At 39.7% G+C, this 19,970-nt stretch overlaps 2 protein-coding genes and 2 pseudogenes across 14 annotated transcripts in view; 2 read left to right on the top strand and 2 right to left on the bottom strand.

Moving 5' to 3' along the window:
* Positions 1–4,370, bottom strand: part of LOC118154002 (cystatin-B pseudogene) — a 42,785-nt pseudogene extending 38,415 nt beyond the window's left edge. For 4 of the 6 annotated variants that reach the window (XR_013533087.1, XR_013533092.1, XR_013533094.1 and 1 more), the window contains exons 1-2: positions 3,669–4,370; positions 3,042–3,103 (exon numbers count right to left, since the gene is read on the bottom strand). The product of XR_013533087.1 is annotated as a cystatin-B pseudogene, transcript variant X1 (transcript). Of the gene's footprint in view, positions 2,558–3,041; positions 3,104–3,668 lie in introns of all 6 variants that reach the window. The other 2 variants (XR_013533095.1, XR_013533096.1) reach the window with 2 other exon arrangements.
* Positions 1–10,567, top strand: part of PABIR1 (PP2A Aalpha (PPP2R1A) and B55A (PPP2R2A) interacting phosphatase regulator 1) — an 85,303-nt gene extending 74,736 nt beyond the window's left edge. The window contains exon 3 of the mRNA XM_078367106.1: positions 1–10,567. This exon is cut by the window's left edge and continues 25,527 nt beyond it. Coding sequence (XP_078223232.1) covers positions 4,444–5,439 — 996 coding nt within the window. The 5' untranslated portion in view covers positions 1–4,443 and the 3' untranslated portion in view covers positions 5,440–10,567.
* The window catches only part of PIP5K1B (phosphatidylinositol-4-phosphate 5-kinase type 1 beta), a 346,015-nt gene that overhangs the window by 74,736 nt on the left and 251,309 nt on the right, over positions 1–19,970 (top strand). Inside the window, exon 1 of one of the 7 annotated variants that reach the window (XM_078367082.1) lies at positions 6,348–19,970. The exons of the other annotated variants lie outside the window; for them this stretch is intronic. The gene's annotated coding sequence lies outside the window, so the exon portion shown is untranslated. Of the gene's footprint in view, positions 1–6,347 lie in introns of those variants that run through there. 7 annotated transcript variants of the gene reach the window in all.
* On the bottom strand, positions 13,160–19,420 carry LOC103792957 (AP-3 complex subunit mu-2 pseudogene; annotated as a pseudogene).

Genomic DNA, 19,970 nt, shown 5'->3' with positions numbered 1-19,970 from the left:
TAACTGAGATGGCTACTAAGTGACTAATGGGCAGGGAGCACAGACAGCATGGATGCACTGGTCATAGAGACGATTCATGTCCCGGGTCAGATGGAGCACAATGGCACCGGATTTCATCATGCCACTCACTCACAGCAGCATGTAATTTAAAACTCATTAACTGTTTATTGCTGGAATTTTCCATTTAATATTTTTGGACCAACATTGGCCACAGGTTAACTGAAACTGTGGGTAAGAGGGACTTTTTATTGTGACTTCTACCTCCATGAGTTGGTTTTGGCTGTTTTGGGACTTCATAACACTGAAGTCATAGTGTATGTAATTCTTCTGTACTTAATTTCTTTAATTCTACATTATACTGTAACTCATCAATCTTGTTAAGTAGAGTTACATTGTATAATTCAACTGTTTATGGTTGTTTGAATCTGGAGCTATTACAAATAATAATAATGCAAGAAACATTCTTGTGCATGTCTTTTAGTAGACATATGAGCTCATTTCTCTTGGCTATATAGTCAGGAGCAGGATTCCTTAGTCGTAGGATATAAATATATTTTCTTTTAATAGGTACTGCTAAACATTTTTCCTAAGTGGGTATAACAGTTAAACCCTAAGTTCCTATCCTTTTAGAGCATAGTTGTTTTTTTTTTGCCATATTTTTACTGGAGGTTGGTGATGCTAATTAATGTGGAATTTTGAGGCACTTGCCAGCCCATCCCAGATTATGCACAACACAGCCAGCCCATCCAGATTATACACCACACACATGTTCATATTTTACATTCATTCAGTAAGGATTCAGAGGTAGAAATTTGCCTTGTCATATGCTTGGAGATGTAATAGTGAAAAAATACCCTTAGAAATTAAAAGAAAACTATCTGATAATAGTATTTTTCTAAGTGCCTATTCTCTGCTAGGCACTTTAGTCCCACTTCTTCCTCATTGCAATCTTATAAATTAGACATTAGATTGGGATTCTGTCCCAATTCTAGATATCATGATCTCATTTTTAAGCTATTTGTTTTATTTATTTTAATTTTATATGATGGGGTCTCTCTCTCTGTCTTGCCCAGGCTGGCCATGAACTCCTGGGCTCAAGTGATGCTTCCACCTCAGCCTTCCAAAGTGCTGGGAATACAGGCATGGGCTACCATGCCCTACACTAAACTATTTATTTTTAACCTAAAACAAGTAATGTTTTTAGTTTTAGAAAATCTAATATTAATCACAATAAAGTTTAACTATTGAATAGATGTCTGGTTTTGTGGCCTAGGAGCGAGGATGAATCTTGACTAAGTGTGGTATTGAATTCATAGGGTGAAATCAGAGGGGGAAATGACCCAGGGAGGTTCCTTGGATCCTGCAGCCTATATTGCATTTTATGACTGCATTTTCTCTCATTTGTCCTTGGTTCCTTCTAAAGAAGGCAGTAACTCAATATATTAAACACTGCCCAGAATCCTCAGTGCTGAACATTTTAATTCACCAAATGTTTATCAGCATATGGTTGAAAAAGAAAACCTAGGGCTTTGGTTTCTTAGTTCACATAATGGGTAGTTCCAGTAATACACCTGCATAGGCTGGAGGACACTCTAAATAATAATATTCCTGATATTTTAAAAATGTGTTAAAATATGTAGCTCTTAGAATCAGTCTAGAAATACCTGTTAGACTGGATTTTCAAGTAATAGAGTTCTCTTCCCTTTTAGAGAAAGCTATATTAATTCATCCTTTCATTCATTCTTTATCATGCATTCACACAATGATTCAGCAAGTACTTTTTAAGTCTGATGTGCCAGCCCCTGTTCTAGATATTAAGCATATAACAGAGGACAGAGAACAAAGCAAAGGTCTTGCCTTGTGGAGCTTACCTTCTCAGGAGAGAAAGAAGCAAGAAAATATATACATATATCATGTTGTACTTGGAGGAAAATAAAAACAGAGTAAGGGGCATAGGAATGTAGGCTTAGTGTCAAGAACTGCTATTGCTTTTTATAAGGGACAGTTATGAAAGGCTCTCAGTCTGTATTAATATTTGTGCTGGGACCTGAAGGGAACTGAGTCATGTGGATAGCCACATGACTCAGTGGATATAACCAAATAATATAGATGTTTTATTTGTGGGTTTATCACCATCCTTGTATTTTATTAGTAAAGGTAATTATTACATTTATCCAGACATGGATGAACAATATCTGGCACATTTAAGCCACATTGATAATAATTTAGAAATATTCAAGTTAACAGTAATATCCTGTGGGTTATTATAAAGTGAGTTCTATAATGTTATTTTCTACTTACCTAATATTAATTTTTTGTAGACATTTCCTCCTCTCTCCCCTCTTTTATTGAATAATTTGTACCATTCTTTCAGCCACTCAGTTGAACTTCGGTCATTTGTGTCTCCTGGTCATCCTCTGCACATTCTTGCTGTAAGGTTCTATTGTTGCCTTGTCTCCCAAATCCATCTCCTCCTTCCGCCTTTCCCCACTTTGGTTTTAGATCCTTCTTTCATCTCAGAATTAGCCATCCTTCTCTAATTCATGTGAAATTATTTCTTTTTAATCAATGTGAAATTCAGAAAAAGAACATAGGTTTTCAAAATGAGTCCTTGATTCAGATTGATTCAGATCATTGTTCTTCTGTGTACTGGCTATGTGCCTTTTGCAATTTTTGAACCTCAAACATTCCTTTATAAAATGAGCATAACAATATTTAATTTATAAGACTTCAGTGAGGATTAAGTGGGACTATGGAGTGTTTAAAGTGCCTAGCAGGGAGTAAGCACTTAGAAAATGTCGATTCTTTCCAACATCTGTTCTTCTGCTTCAGATCTCTTAATTTTTACAACTCAATGTGCTCTTTTCCTCAACCATCTCACCAGTTTAAATAAAACAAGCTGTGAGTCTCTGAATAATCTATTTCTTTCACAATCTAAATTACTCCATCTGCAAATCCTATTGGTTCTAACTCAATACATATCTTCAGTTTCTCTACGTCTCTCCATTGCCACTGCTATAACCCTAGTCCAAGAATCTTACCTGTACTGTTGCCATCCTTCTGCCTCCACTCTGGTCCTCTTTCAGCCTGCTTTCCACAGAGCCTAAGTGAGATTTAAAACATAAACCAGATAATATCAGTCCCCTGCTTAAAACCTTCCAGTGGCTTTTCATACTCAGAGTGAGATCCAACTCTTACCCTCTCCTAACACTCCCACTCTTATGCTTCAGGGGCACTGCCCTTTTTACTTTTTCTGCTAACACATCAAACTCATGGCTGCCTCGGGCCTTAGCACTTGGTATTCTCTGTGCTTGGAATACTCATTCCCCAGATTTCCATGTGACTTGCTGCTTCTTGTCATTTAGAACTCAGCTCTAATTGTCCCCTGCCTTCTATCAGTAGTGCTCCATCACACCATCTTATTTTTCCTAATACTTACCACTATGTGAAAATAGCCTGCGTTTATTTCTCTATTTTCCTCCACAGTAAGAATGAAATGTTCTTATTCTAGGGCCCATTTCCTACCAGAGTGTTTGGCACATAGTAAATATGCTGAAAAAAACCTTGACTGCCTGAATAAATGAATGAACAAATAAATATGAACCCACATTTATATTAATTACATGAGCCAAGAATGGTGTTTTTATTTATTAAATGTGAGGACCTACCGGTTTCATACATCACACATATGCTTGTGCTGGAAATATTACTGTAAATCAGTAGTAATTCAATCCCCGGGTTGGGCTTTTTCCTCTAACCTAAATAGTTCTCAGATTTACTCTTCTCCCCATCTCCACTTCCACACTGTCACCTTAGTGCAAATTACCATCCTCTGTGGCCTTTTTTCTGTAAGGTTCTAATCTCCCAGTATCTATTCGCCAGACTGCAGGCCATTGAGCTTTTCAGTTGCTATTACATCTATGCTTGAAAACCCTTTTAAGTTTTCTTTGTTCTCAAGATAAAGACCACAATGTGGTCTGGTCCACCACCCCACATCACGCCAGCCCTCACTCTCTACTGACCACACTGTCTCCTCCCCTCCTGGTTCCCGCCTGCCACCTGGCTGGGAAGCCCTGCTTCCCGCTTCCTGCAAAGTTCTATACCGCACCCATTTCGCCCACTTCTTCGGATTTCAGGAGACTGTTCCATTTTCGGGGAAGCCCTCCCTGATTAGGCCAAGCCCCACTCCCCACCATACGGCGCCACATCATCACGGGCCTCTCTTTCAGGGCTTGTATTTGTTTTAGAAGTATGTACTCCAGAATACAATCTTATTGACGTGCGTCACCGTGAGCTTGCGCTCAATATCTATTTACTGAAGGAATATACGAACTAGCGGCCTGACTATTCCTAGCCCCTCCCCTACAACTGCCGCGCAGATATTACGCATTAAGCAGGCGCCGCGACAACGGAGAGCGCGGGCGCCTGCGCGAAAGGATACGCATGCGCAGAGGGGAGAGCCCGCTGACAGATTCTCGGTGGCGGCGGCGGTGGCTCTGGACTGCGGGGAATGGGAATCTTAGGTCCCTGACTGAGCACCTCCCCCGCCTCCCTGCCCCCGACATGGCTCAGGAGAAGATGGAGCTAGACCTGGAGCTGCCTCCGGGTACGGGCGGGAGCCCGGCGGAGAGCGGCGGCGGCGGCAGCGGCGGCGGCGGCGGCGGGGGCCTCAGGAGGTCTAACAGCGCCCCCCTCATCCACGGCCTCAGTGACACTTCGCCGGTGTTCCAGGCCGAGGCGCCGAGCGCCAGGCGGAACAGCACAACGTTCTCGAGCCGCCACGGCCTGCTGCTACCGGCCTCCCCTGTCCGCATGCACAGCAGCCGCTTGCACCAGATCAAACAAGAAGAGGGCATGGACTTAATCAACCGAGAGACGGTCCACGAGCGGGAGGTGCAGACCGCAATGCAGATAAGCCACTCCTGGGAGGAAAGTTTCAGCCTGAGTGACAACGACGTGGAGAAATCCGCCTCCCCCAAGCGCATCGATTTCATTCCTGTGTCACCAGCACCGTCACCCACTCGGGGAATTGGGAAGCAGTGTTTTTCGCCATCCTTGCAAAGTTTTGTAAGTAGCAACGGATTGCCTCCAAGCCCTATTCCCAGCCCAACGACCCGATTTACCACCCGGAGAAGCCAGAGCCCTATCAATTGCATTAGACCAAGTGTTCTTGGACCATTGAAAAGAAAATGTGAAATGGAAACTGAATATCAGCCAAAGAGATTTTTCCAGGGCATCACCAACATGCTTTCTTCTGACGTTGCACAGCTGTCAGATCCTGGTGTGTGTGTATCTTCGGATACCCTTGATGGAAACAGCAGCAGTGCCGGATCTTCTTGTAACTCACCAGCGAAAGTCAGCACTACCACCGACTCTCCTGTGTCACCTGCCCAAGTGGCTTCTCCATTTATTCCACTAGATGAACTTTCGTCTAAGTGATTCATCTTGAGACTCTTTTTGCAGTGGAGAGAGAGAATAATCAAGTTGGAGCAAGCACTGAACTTTGTCGATTAATTTGAGGCTATTTCCTGTTTGACCCCTTTTCTTTTTTGATATTTCCTGAAATGATGTTATTCTAGAGAACTTCTATGTCAGGTTCCTGCGGATACCCTTGAATTCAGTGTAGTAATATTTTCAGACGTTTCCCCAATAAGTGTGTTAAAGCATACATCTTTACGCTGCTAATATGTCTAAATACATATGTTATCCCTTGATTTTTTTAAATAATTGAGAGCTCTATTTATTTATGGGATTATTAAGTTCTGATGAAAATATAAATGTTGACTTAATCAGCATAGTAAACTGATGTTAACAATTTCATACTTCATGCCCACACTAATTTTTAATGCTATTTTCAGTGGTTGCTGTTTTCCATTTGATGAAGAACAATAACTTGACTATACAGCTTTTAAATACTTTAGTTATAACATATCAATCTAGTGGTTGTCTGTTTTACCCAGGATTTCTTGGATATTTCGTTTTCTGGGTACAGAAGTGGACGGGAGGATAAATGATTAAAGAACAAATTATAAAAGTTTGCAACACATCCTTTCAAATTAACTGTATAAAAGTAAACATTTAAGAAAAACATTTTTTATGAAATTTTAATAGTAATTCTAGTCAGTCATACAAATACACTATAGAGAAAGTAAAAATTTTCCTTTTTTCTTTTTTTAACCAGAGAGTGCATTTGCTTGGGTGTAATCCTAAAGTGAGATGGGACAGTGCCTTGCAGTCTTTGCCCACTATACATAGGCTGAGGCTCTTTGTACTACTGAAAGTTAAAAGTTTTTGAAATGTAGAAAATGTGTGGAAAGGCTCGTTGAACTTCGGCGCACCCAGGTAAACAATACTCTCTCAATTGTTGATATACTTTAAAATATTCAGTTGTGCCTCAGTTCCAAAAATGATTGCCAACCAGGAGCCAATGCAATTTTTGGCTGCTTTTCTGCTCTACCCATCTGTCACTTTACTGGTTTTCCCTTGTTCAGGAAGAAAGCAGCTGTTTCCTTGCCAACAGGTCCTTCTTCTCCATATCCCACCAAACCAGGGCATCATTGATTAGACAAAGATACAGTGTAACTTGGATTTCTGACAGCAACAACAGGACTGAATTGTTTAACCTCTGTGGTTAAAGCTGCAGCTTGGTTGTCTGCCTTGGGGATGTCGGTTAATTAAGGGATGATGATTTGCAAGGGAAAATCAGTGGAGAGTCACATAGGTAAATCTTATTAACTTAGGTTTTGCTAAAGGTAGAATAGTCAAATGTTCTTTTCTTTGCCTTTACAATTAAGACAAAATAATAAGAATAGCAAATTTTTTTATATTATGCTTCCTTATACCTCATATATCTTCCTTAACTAGATAGTTTTACAGAAAGAATACAAAGAGTAAAGGGGAAAAATAACTCAGAACAACAACAAAAACAACAAAAAAGCTCTGATTTTTAAAGTTACTGCTTACGGAGACTAACAATTTTGTGGAATTTCTACAACTATGAGAATAAATGGAACTGGTCAACTCTTGACAGTTGCCTCAAGATGGAGTGAAATTACATTGAGGGTAAGACTGTCTACAGGCTTAAAATTTTCTCTGGGTGATAGTGTTCATGTGCTCCCATTCTCAACCTTGTTCTTTAAATTTAAACTTAAATATTCTGAGTTCTTGTTGAGTACCTTGCCTTGCTTCCAGAGGTATTTGAACTTCATTGTCTTCAACGCAGAAATGGTTAATTTTCTCACTTCACCTGTTCTTGCATTATCACAATTGATGTCATCACTAATATCCTAAGCTAGAAACCATGGAAGCCTCTTTGACTTTTCCTTTTCTCTGTTGGATTAGCTTAATCACCAAGTCCTGTCAACTTCTGAAATGAATTTCTTGCCTTCTCTTATCTGTTGCCCCTGATTTTGCTTAAGTTTCAGCCTGTCTTCTGTCTCCTTTTGGTTCAGTCTTCATACTACCTCTTGTGTAATCTTTCTAAAATTTAAACTTGATGTTTTTTCACTCTCTTGCTTGAAAACCGTTTTAAGGAATGGTTTCTTTAGCCTCAGATAGAAGTCCTTTATGATCTGGCTGTGTTCTGAAATAGCTCCAATCCTCTCCTCATCTCTGTCCCAGTATACATCTTCTTTCCTTCTTACGCTGCAAACGCTAGACCACTTGATATTCTTCAAGTATGTCATGTACTTTAATGTCGGTGCTCTGGGATAGATTGTTCCTTCTCCCTAAAATGCCATTCCTATCCTTTTCAGGCAGGCAAATTGCACGTGATTTTAAGTATGAAGGCAATGTATACCTACTGATTATAAAATATTTAAACAGTGTACATATCTGTGTTTTTTTTTAAGTTTGCTTTTAACTGTAAAATTCATCTTCCCTGTCCACAGGTAACTTCGGTTAGCAATTTGGTATGTAATGTACAAGGTGTGTTACTGGCATTTTCGTGTATATAAATGTAGGAAAACAACATGTCATTGACACCTCTCTTCTTTTCTTTCCGCCATATCTAATCATTCCTCAAGTCTTATTGATTTTATCAGCTAGAATCTATCTCCTTGCTTCTACCTCTGTTGCCACCCTGATCCAGGCTACCAGCATTAGGTCTCTTAGGTTTCTGAAGCAACTTCCTAACTCCCACCTGTGCCCATCACACTCGGCTATCCATCCGCTCTCCATATAGCGAGTAGAGCCATCCTTTTAAAATTGCAGAGCTGATCCATCTCCCAGCCGAAAGCTTTTCATTTTTTTCCTGTTGTTCTCATGAGTATGCCAAAATGTATGTATTCTGGGCTAGGAGGCCCTGGGGAATTTGGTCCTTCCCTCTTCCTCCCCTTGTTTTCTGTGCTTTACCCTCCCTGTCTTGCTTTTCTTTTCCTTAAATATATCATGTTCTCACCTATTTTAGATCCCTTTCCTTGAAGATATGGAAACATTTATTTCTGTAAGCTTATTCTATATAGTTGGTAAGTTTTTAAATCAGATGAGGTTCTAAGGGTATATGGACAATTTACATGATCATAGTATTGTTAATAACTTCATTCTGTAGAATGTAAGGGCTTAGCTCATGTGAGAATTATCCTTCAAAAAGCATTTTTAAGGTATTAGTATTGCTAATCTATAAACTTTGTGCAAGAAGTCCTAAAGCCAATAGCAACATTTATTTAAAGTACAGTTCGTCACATATAATAAACCTCTGTTATGTTTTCCTTTATTATGCTTTTTAAAAACACAGTGTAAATGGGAGAAATAATTAAGGATCATTAAATCCAAGGCTGCTGGATGTTAGGACCCTTAAGCGTATTTAAAAGATTGATTGTAATCAAGAATAACTTGTATCAGGTTGCCTTCCAGTGATTCACATTTATTAATTCAATAAGTTACATACCTATAGCAAGAGACCACTTGGCAATAAAATTGGGGAAAGAATTAAGACTTAAATGAGAATAACAGGTCTGAGAATATATTTTCTTCTGGGTATGTTTATAGATTAGTAGAACAATTTTGAAGATCTAACAGAGGTTGCGAATCAAGGGAATTGTTGCCAGACAATGAACCAAGATCTTGATGATTATTTCTTGAGTGGCACCAGAGAACAGAAGAAAGAGTTGGCCTTGGAAAGTAAGGTTTAATGAACCAAGATCTTGATGATTATTTCTTGAGTGGCAGCAGAGAACAGAAGAAAGAGTTGGCCTTGGAAAGTAAGGTTTAATGGAAACTTACTTTTCTTCTGAAACAGGAAGGAGAATGGAAAGACTAGGCAAAGGTATCAGCAAATGTTAAATTGATTGTTGTTGCAGGGGATTTAGGGGTATGAGGTAGGTATATGAAAAGTAGAATTTGTTTCTGATTGTGCCTATTTTCCAATTATTGAGGAATCTAGGATACATGAGGATAGGGACAGGAGGTCGTTTGGAAGCTTGAGTGCAGTAAAGGTTTAATGTTGCCTCTGAGAATCTGTAGAGGAGCAAGTTAAGGACAAGTAGAAGGCTTAGTAGGCTATGTTGGATTCCAGGTTGCAGTTGGGTGGCGGGCACAAAGGAAGTGGGTTGGATTGACTCAGTTTGGGAATTGGTTAAGTGGGTACTAGGTAAATCTCTGTGTGAAGCAGTTAAGGGTTCTGCTGCAAGTGTAGTTTGAATGATTGGCTGAGGCATTGAGGATGATAAGAGAAGGAAGCAGAGGCTTATGGACTAGGGCACTTTTTTCAAGGCTCTATCTTATCAGCCATGACAAAGTATAGAGAATCTGGTCTCAATGTAGGTTTCTCACTCTAGCAGTTTTGCTCATATTTTTCATGGCTGTTAGAGAATCAGGGCGGAAGGCAAGCCTTGAGTTCCACTTGTTGGTTAAAAAAAATTGTGTCAGATTGCTCACTATAACAATCTTTGTGGCTTCCATACCTTGCCATCCAGTAAAAATTTTCTTAAAAGTTAAAATGTCCTTTGTATAAAAAATAATAAAATACTTGCTATATGTCAGGGACTGTTCTAAATGCTAAGCAAATGTATCAGTGGATTTAATCTATCACTATTATCTGAGCTAAGTGCTACTGTTATCCTCAGTTTATAAATGAGAAGATGGAGACACAGAGAAGTTGAGTAGCTTGCCCAGGATGCCAGAGCTGGGAGGTAGGCAGCGCATCATGGTGGTTAAGAATACAGATAGTAGAGCAGGATGGCTGTGGTGAGGATTGAATGGATCCATACATATAATGTGCTTGCAGCAACGCTGGGCAGTTATCATCCTTGACTGATGAAACTCCTGCTTTCACTCAAAGGATAGTTTACTATCTTTCAAGGCAGGCTATCCTTTCATAAAGTGATTATTTCTGATGTTAGCCTTTCTTATAGTGAGCAAACATTTCCTTCTGACTTCCACCATTAATACAAGTCCACCTCTGGCAAATGCAAAACAAGCCTTATTCTTCTTTTTATAGATGATAGCCCCCTTCTAGAAATCAGAAATACTGATCCCTCTCTAATGACTACTTCTTCCTTCCAGATTTTAGAAATCTTGAGCCATGTCTTCAGTATGCTGTCTGTGAAATAAAGCTATCATTGCTTGGCAGCCAAGATTTTCATCAGATTGTGATTCCCTTATGACCGTTTGCCTTCCTGGGCCTTCCTGGGTAGGAAGTGATAAATGGCCTGATAACACGAGTTTTTGCCAGTAATAATAATAATGATATGTTAATATTTCTTGAGCATTCAACATGGGTCCGGACACTCTTTTTTAGTGCTTTACATTTATGAGTTTTTAAAATTCTCATGACAACCCTGGGAGGCAGGTGCTATGGATTCCCATTGAAGAGATGAGAAAACCAGGGACATTTTCTCAAGTCCTTATTTCTATTTTTTTTTCTTTTGAATGTAGGACCTTTTGGGTTTTTTTTTTCTTATAGACATATTTTTTAAAATTACTTGAGGTAAAGCCTATTTCCCAGCTAACTGTAGCAACCTGCTTTATTTTGCTAGTGCTGCTACTTCTGTTTTGAATCAAATGATAGCTAATCATTCCTGAAAACAGTATTCTCATATTAGAGGAAGAGATCGGGAAGATTTTTTTTCTAAGTAATAGATAAAAAATTAAAGTGTGTGGAAGGAAATCATGGTTTTACAGCTTTACGTATTTTTTCCCTGTAGCATTAATTGTATTCAAAGATTTAGGGGAATTTTTTTGTCTTAGAACAAAAGGGGATTAGTAGCTATCTATTGTTATAAATACACGGTAGAGTAGAGTACAAAGCCAAAGAACGGGAAGAAATGACCACTTTACCAAGCAGCTTCAAGGAGCAACCATATCCTCTATGGTAAGCATTCTCTTAGGGCGATTGACGGAGGAGTTTCTGACAGGAAGATTGGGATCCAGTATCAGTCCAGCATGGACACATGCAGATGTGAGATCACTCACAGCCATGTCTACCCTCAGGGGAAATGAGCCGGCTCTCTCTACTCCAATACGATGGCACACAAATTCTGGCTGCACTGGGGGTTATGGGACTGGCTTCTCTGAAACTCCTACTTAAAAAAAAAAAAAAAAATTTTAGTGAAAGCAAACAGAACACACTGCCATGTGTGTACCTATGCAACTATATTGCATGATCTGCACATGTACCCCAAAACCTAAAATGCAATAAAAAAATAAGAAAACAAAACAAAACAAATTTTAAAAATTAAAGGCTAGGTGTGGTGGCTCAAGCCTGTATTCCCCGCGCTTTGGGAGGCTGAGGCGGACAGATCACCACCTATTTTTAAAAAAATCCCGTGGTAGGATCAGGTAATAGGGAAAAGGCTGGTGCATTCTGTAAAGGGAAGTGAGTAGAATTGTGTTGGGGTAGGGAAGGAAGCATTTTAGGTAGCCACCTTCTCACTGCCAATAAGAAACCAAGTGCTGAAGGCCAGCAGCAGGCAGTGTCTGAAAAGTAGTCTGATATCATCACAGTCTTTGAGGGAAAATATGATTTTACTGGAGTTTTCATGTCAACAGCAGGCTCAAATTTAAGAAGTCCTTAGTCCTTTTCTAGAAGTACAAGTGTTTCTTATATATGAGGGGTCAGATCAGAAAGAAAGCAATTCAACTCTCTTCTTCCCATCCCTCCTTAATACAGAATTTATTCACTTTTCTTGCCAATCTTTCATTTAAAGATGTCTCATAACTCTTCTTTAATTCTGTTTCCTCCTCCTCCTCCGGCATAGATCAGATCCTTAACAGGTCTTTCCTTGACTAACAATCATTTTTCTTCCAATTTTTCTTTCTTTCTAATCTTTTTTTGGGGGCTGGGGAGAGCCTTGCTCTGTCACCCAGGCTGGAGTTCAGGGGTGCGTTCTCGGCTCACTGCAACCTCTGCCTCCCAGGTGCAAGTGATTCTCCTCCTGCCTCAGACTCCTGAGTAGCTGCGACTATAGGCATAGACCACCATGCCTGGCTAATTTTTGTATTTTTAGTAGAGATGGGGTTTCTCCATTTTGGCCAGGCTGGTCCCAAACTCCTGAGGTCAGGTGATCTACGTGCCTCAGCCTCCCAAAGTGCCGAGATTATAGGTTTGAGCCACCATGCCCAGCCTCTTTCTAGTCTACCTTAAAAAAATCAAATATTTCATCAGCTTTAGATAATTAAAGCCAAGCAAGCAACAAATGTTGATCTTTTTCTATAGAAACCATGTTAAAAATGGTTACACAAGCATCAAGCATCTCTACCCCCATCACACACCTTGTCCTTGAAAACTGGTGTTGCTGTGTTTCAGTTTTGTCCAGTTCTCCCTGGTGACCCTTTCCTCCCTTCATTAGTTGCACAGCACTGCAGGCAAAGGAGAAAAAGGGATGGGTGGGTCCAGGAGGGACTGTCCTGGGAGACAGGCTGATACTTTTGACTTTTATGTAAGTAAGAAATGAAAAAGTATTCATGATCTTCCCTCAGCAAACTCTCCCTTCAGCTTTAAACTTGGAACTTTCTAGCTTAGCCATGTATTTTATGCCTTTAAAGGGTCTGTACTTTTCTCCATATATATCCAGATGACCCTAAGTCCAAAAATAGCCAGCTGCTGGATCTTAACTGCAAGTTAATTTTATCATATTAGAGGGAGATATCAGGAAGGTTTTTTTTTTTTTGTTTGTTTGTTTGCTTGTTTGATTTTTGTTTTATAGTAATAGGTAAAAAATTAAAGTGTATAGAAGGAAATAATGGTTTCACAGAAGCATGGTTCTGGTTTGGAATCTTCAATGTGAAGACTCATCATTTTCCTCAAACTTGGTAGCTTGTAGGGATTTGTTTTTCCTACATCCCAAAACAGCATCTCTGTGACGGCCAAATGTGTGTATCACCTGTAGTGGAGTCACGCTCATGTTCAGGACCTCTTTGAGCATCTGGCCGGTGACTGTCACTCCCTCTATAGTCTTCCCCATTGCCTTCTTGGGTCCCACCATTATCTCAAAGCATACAAGTGAACTATCTCAGAAACTGATAGTATGTTTGACATATGCTGGGACTGCAACCAGATTCTGTGTACTGATAAGAGAGCAGGTGGAAATTTCCATCAGGAGGAATGAAGGAAAGGATATGCTCAGATTCCCAGAGCTTGAAACAAACACAAGGATAGAAGCTGACATCATTTAACTACCTGGGGTTCATCAAGGGAAGTGTAAGATCTTGCATTCCAATCAGCTTGATACAGCATCAATCACCCCTGAATTTCAGCAGCAATTGTAGAACCTGATATATCAATAATGGCATCAGTCTCTTCAATCACATCAAAATGGGCCTCATTGTTGGTGTATTTCACCCCAGTACATTGCTAAGGCACCACTGACAATTATCCAGTGGGAAATTGGTCACCCACTTGGTGCTTCCTGTGATGGTGTTAAAAACTGTTTGAAAGATAGTGGGAGGCTTTATCCATTCTTTGAGGATATTTGACTTGGTAGCCAACAGGCCAGTTTGGAAACCCAATGCCAAGCATCTCTTTTAATGCCTCATAAACCACAACCACAGTGACCTTGATCACTAATTCTGAACAGACTCCAAAATAATCCTGAAATGTGTCCATTACACAGTGAAGAAACTCAGTGACAAATAGAGGAGAGACCTCTGTCTGGATTACAGTCACAGAAAAGATCTTGTGGTGGTAAATACTTAAGAGACAGTGGTGTCTGGGCACGGTGGCTCACGCCTATAATCCCAGCACTTTCCAAAGGCCAAGGCGGGCAGATCACAAGGTCGAGGCCATCCTGGCCAACATGGTGAAACTCCATCACTACTAAAAATGCAAAAATTAACTGAGCGTGGTGGCCTGTAATCCCAGCTATTCGGGAGGCTAAGGTAGGAGAATCCCTTGAACCTGGAAAATGGAGGTTACAGTGAGCTGAGATTGTGCCACTGCACTCCAGCCTGATGACAGAGCAAGACTCCATCTCAAAATAACAAAACAAAACAAAAATAAAAAAAGTGAGAGGCAGTGGTGAGTGGTAGAGATAACTGGAGGCACATTTTCTGTCTCAGTAGCTTGCTCTTGCATCTCAAAAAAGTAATCAAAAACAGAACAGTGGACCATACTTTCCCAGTGTTTCTCCAGGAAAATATCTCCAGAGGAGTTGATCAAGAAAAGCCTATAAATCATGATAGTCAAGTGAGAGAGGAAAGTGATTGTCAAGTGAGAGAGGAAAGCCTTTTAGAGTCTGAAAGCCTCAGGACTCTGCACATTTTTAACCCCATCTTTCAAGACCAGACTCAGTCTTCCTCTACTGCATTAACCTGAATTATCCCTCTCTTGAATACTTGGCCTCATTCCTTGAGGCACCCGATGCTCACTCTGCCTTATGAACAAGTCCTGCCCTGCTCTGCTTTACATATTTTTTTAACTGATTTTATATTTGAAGTTTGAAATGACCAATCCCACAAATTTTAGATGTTTTTATTGTTTTCTTTATACATGTATATACGCAGTGTTTATTTAATTTATACAGTATCCTTGGTTGTTCTTAGATTGTCGTTCCTAGGGAAGCAAAGGCAAGAACTAGTGTGACTCTTCCCTCCCCTCCTTTCCCCTAAAAAACTGAAAGTTAGAAGTGTGGCATTTTTTAAAGGAAAAGTGTAACAGCAAGATTCAAAAAAGGATAATGCTTACCTCTTTTTTCTCTATGGGAAGCTCTCCCCAGAGGTAGAGATTTAAATTTGGAGAAATTGAGCAATCCTTGAGAAACTTTACTTTTTAAAAACTTTACTTCATAGAAAATCAATTCAATTAAAAGGATCCAAAAAAGGAAAACTTCCCTTTGAAAACATTCTAGAATTGATGATTAGACTTCCAGTTTCACCTTATTATGTCACTACATTAGACACTTTGAAACAAACCATCAAAAGGCACAGTTGGTTCCAAAAGGTTAGCCTTATGTTTAGAAGTTCAGTAAATATTTAGAAATTACTTCAACAGTGACTTTTAGTTCTATATGTAACTGGTTTGTGAAAATAATTTTATAATGGAATAAGGTTAGGCAGATAATGTCAAATATTTGGGTCTTGTGTATGTACACTCAAACACATGAGTGTGTGCGCAGTGCACACACACACACTCACTCACCCTTGTGGACCTTTTTCTGTGTTCTTTGAGCCATATTTAGCTTTCCTTCCATTTTAGATTCTCTTTGTTTTCTTAAACAGAAACTTGGTCTTTGTAAATAATGCATATACCTGTATAGGTACTACTGACCTATATAGAAAATGTGCCGTGCTTTGATTTTGGATCAGTGGTCCAGATTTCAAGTGCTGCCGTAAGAGAGAAGTAAGTATTTGGTACTAGTACCCAGGACTTCTTTGTGTCTGATTTGTTTCTCCTTTTTGAATTTCTAGAATAAATACTCGGGGAGATGTAAAAAACACCCATTTATAAATTTTAAGGCAACATGACTGAAACTAGAGAACAGAGAACCTATTGCTTTTGTTTACCTGCAGAAGTTCAGTTCTGCATCAGTGCCAGGTATCATTCTGGTTTTTTTCCAATTGCCTACAGTGGTCCCCCAAACCAAACTAACCTCTGAAGGCTTGGCTAACAAGGCATGTTGTGAAAGAATACAACTGAGAAAGATCTTTTGTGCCCCAGCAGAGTAAAATAGTTGTCTGAGGTAAATCGCTCCTGGGATTCGGCAATCCCTTTCCCTTGCTTTAAGGACAAAGAAAGATTTTAATCAACATTAGATGCTAAGAGGATTATCGGAACTTGGGAGTGACAAGTAGCTATTGAGTATTGGTATCTTTTTGGAAGGAAGATATGAGATGTTTGGGAGGGAGTGGAAGTGAGGGGATGATGGATGGATTGGGTATTTTTTGGCACTGTAAATGTTCTCTTGGACTATCATTGTGAGCTCCCTGTTGAATAAAGAATGGCATTGAGGGTGGTTTTCTTCATTGTTTATTTCACTTCATTTAGGTTTTGGATTTGAATCAGGATGTGTTGTTTTAAGAATTTCTTTGAGTCCGTTTTCCTCTATGCTCTCTTCTTTTGATTCCTCTGGGGGGAAAAAGGTAAATAATATAATTGTAATTGTCACGTTACTTTGAGTCAAGAATTAAAATTCCTGGGGCTCTTTACCAATTTATACTGCATTTCTAACTGAATTTAAATTTCATACCTTTTTAATATAGTCTTTCTCAAGGCCCCATTTACCATACTACTTGCTTTCAGATATTTGTAAAATGCAAACCTGAGAACGCAGCTGTCATGACTACCCCTTAAATTCAAGTTTAAATCAAACTATGTAGTATGAGTAAAAGCCCTCTCCGCCTCAACATATCCCCTGGATTCCAGGACTCTATCCAACTGAGCTGCCTGGAGTTCAGTGCTTTCTGTGTATGTTTACTGGCTGTGTTTTCAGACAAGCTGTGTCCTCTGCTTAAAGCGGCATCTTCTCCCTCCTTCCTCCACAGCCCCTGCCAACTCTCTTTCCTTAATAAACTCCTTAAAAATTTAGTTCAAGGGGCACATCTTTCCTGGTGGCCCCTGCCTCTACAACCTCAGTCAGTTAGGTGCTTTCTTCTGTGATCCTGTTGTTCCCAGGGCTTCCCTCTGTAAAGGCAATTAATAGTCTGAATTGTATTTGTATGGTTTATTTTCTCTTTGCCCCATGCAAAAATAGGGACTAAGCCTTTTATTTATGTCCCTAACACCTGTGCAGAACACATTATAGTTACCAAAATTTATGTTGAGTAGATGAATTAATAGATGGATAAATGGATGAACAAATGGTACACAGTTTCTGTTTTGTTTTGTTGATTTCATGATATTTGTGGTGAGATTTTATTTCTTCCATTTACAATCACAATGCCATTTAGAATTCATTCAACAAACATTTATTCAGCATTTACTGTGGTGCACATGTTTTTTAAGAGAAAGGAATGTAATAAGATTCTTAGTGGAACAAGTTCAGTCACATGGCTGAGCCCTTTATAGTTTGCTAAGAGACTAGAAATTCATTCGTTAAGCAATTTTGATTAAAGCACTGATTATGTACCTCACACTGGCCAGTCTCTTAGGATACTTCCGTATACAAAACAAAGACTCCTGCCCTGTAGAATCTACATTTTGCATACATTCTAATGAGGTAGAAGGAGGGGCAATACTAAACATTAAAAATAAGCAAATTACTATGTATATATACACATGTAAAATGTGTGTGTGTGTGTGTGTGTGTGTGTGTGTGTACACACCTATAATGTAAGGAACAGCAAGGAACTCAGGATGGCTGAAGCAGTCATCAAAGGGAAAAATAATTGGAGTTAGAGAGGGGCAGTGGTGAGGATTATTGCAAACACAGATGGCATAGTATTGTATGAAGGACATTGGCTGTATGAGTGAGATGAGAGCCATTGCAGAGTTTTGAGCATAGGAGTGATGTGATCTGTCTCAGATTTTAAAAGGAACACTCCTGCTGTGTTGAAAATAGACTCTGAGGGCATGGTAGAAGCAGGAGGACCAATTACGATGCTATCCAGCAATCTAGGTAAGAGATGATGATAGCTGGGATGAGGATGGCAGCAGTAGAGGTAGAAGAAGTGGCTAAATTCTAGATATATTTTGAAGATAGAACCAACAGATTTTGCTAGTAGATTTAAGGTGGGCACAGGAGAGAAGTTAAGGATAACTGAAAGGTTTGAGACCTGAATAACAGGAAGGATTGGAGTTGCCATCAACTGATGTATGGAAATCTGTGGGTGGAGTAGGATTTTTTTTTGGCGGGGTGGAGGGGTGGGATTGGGGCTGTGGAGGTAAGGGGCATTAGCTGCTAAGTTTTGCGTGTGTTAAGTATGCAGTCCTTTTTTTTTTTTTTTTTTTTTTTTTAAAGATGGGGTTTCACCGTGATGGCCAGGCTGGTCTTGAACTTCTCATCTCAGGTGATCCACCCACCTTGGCCTCCCAAAGTGCTAGGATTATAGGTGTGATGTTCAAGTGGAGGCATCAAGTAAGCAGTTACACACCTGAGTCAAGTTCAGGAAAGAGGGCTGAACTGAAATACACAATTGTGAGTCATCTGCCTGTGGATGGTGAAGTCAGGAGAGTAGATGAGATCACTAAGGGGAAGGTGTCAGTTAAGAAGAGACTAAGCCCCGTCTCTACTCAAAAAAAAAAAAAAAAAAAAAAATTAGCTGGGCATGGTGGCACGTGCCTGTAATCCCAGCTACTCAGGAGGCTGAGGCAGGAGAATTGCCTGAACCCAGGAGGCGGAGGTTGCAGTGAGCCGAGATCGCACCGTTGCACTCCAGCCTGGGTAACAAGAGCAAAACTCCGTCTCAAAAAAAGAGAAGAGACTAAGAACTGAACCTTGAAGCATTCTATAACATTGAAAGATCAGAAAGAAAAAAACGAGCTGGAGCAATCAGAGACGTAGGAAAACCAAGAGAGCACGGCACTTTAGAAACTATGTGAAGAAAACATATGACAGAAGATGGAATGATGGTGTGTCGGGTTCAGCTGATCTGAAAAATGAGATGAAGTGTGATCACTGAGCACTGCATGTAGTGGCATAGAGGTTACAAGTCACCTGTATGAGAGTCACTGTGGTGGAGTGGTGCACTTAGAGCCTGACTCAAATGGAGTTAAGACAGAGTACAGTGAACACAATTGGAGACAGCCAGATGGCTAAAGAAGGATGTGGGTTCTTCTAGATTCTTGAGGTTAAAAAGGAACTGAAGCAAAAGGTCATCTCCCTCCCCTTTTATTGGTAAATTGGTATTAAGTGTTTCACAAGAAATACTTCTTTACATCTATATGATTATAGCTTGGGGGAACAATCAAAAGAATAACAGACAATTTCTTTTCTTTCTTTCTTTTTTTGGCATTATTCTGAGAGGGAACAATTTTATAAGTAAATGTTTTTATTCTAAACATGAGTAAACTGTTCAAGCTAAGGGCTTACTGATTTACCTCCTTCATGGGTTCGTCTGGTTCATCTTATTCCCTTGTCACCTATTTCTCTTGATGGCTTTTTTCCACTTACAAATTGAAATTTAGCTCCACACCCATGACACAATTATTTCTGTAACTTTGGCCCAGTTTCCTAACCCAGAGACATTTTTCTCTTCAGTGAGTTCTGTAAATTAAAGAAAATAAAATAGTTCATTGTTCGCTTAGGTTTTATTTAGGAGCAGATTCTTTTCCCTATTCCTTGGCAAAATTATTGCTGAATAGTGTGAGGGGGAGGACTAGTAATGATAGGAAAGAAACAATATTTTCCTCACTTTGAATCACTAAGATTTCATTCTAATCATAGAATATTGTCAGGTTCTTTCTTGTGGGTTGGGAAGTGTGTCTGGATCCTTTACAGAAGAGGACTGAGGGACATTCAAGCCATATTTGTAACCAGCAGTGAAAAATTCCTCCTCTTGGAACTACGTATCTCTCCTGATAATGCATTTCTGTTTTTCAAGACATCAATCAAGTACCGTGCACTCCATGGAATGTCCTCTGATTCTTCCGGCTCTAG

Source organism: Callithrix jacchus, chromosome 1 (genome assembly GCF_049354715.1).
Source record: "Callithrix jacchus isolate 240 chromosome 1, calJac240_pri, whole genome shotgun sequence".
In the NCBI taxonomy this organism is placed as follows: domain Eukaryota; kingdom Metazoa; phylum Chordata; class Mammalia; order Primates; family Cebidae; genus Callithrix; species Callithrix jacchus.
Note: the sequence above shows the minus strand (reverse complement) of the source record. Positions and strands in the feature narration are given on the sequence as shown.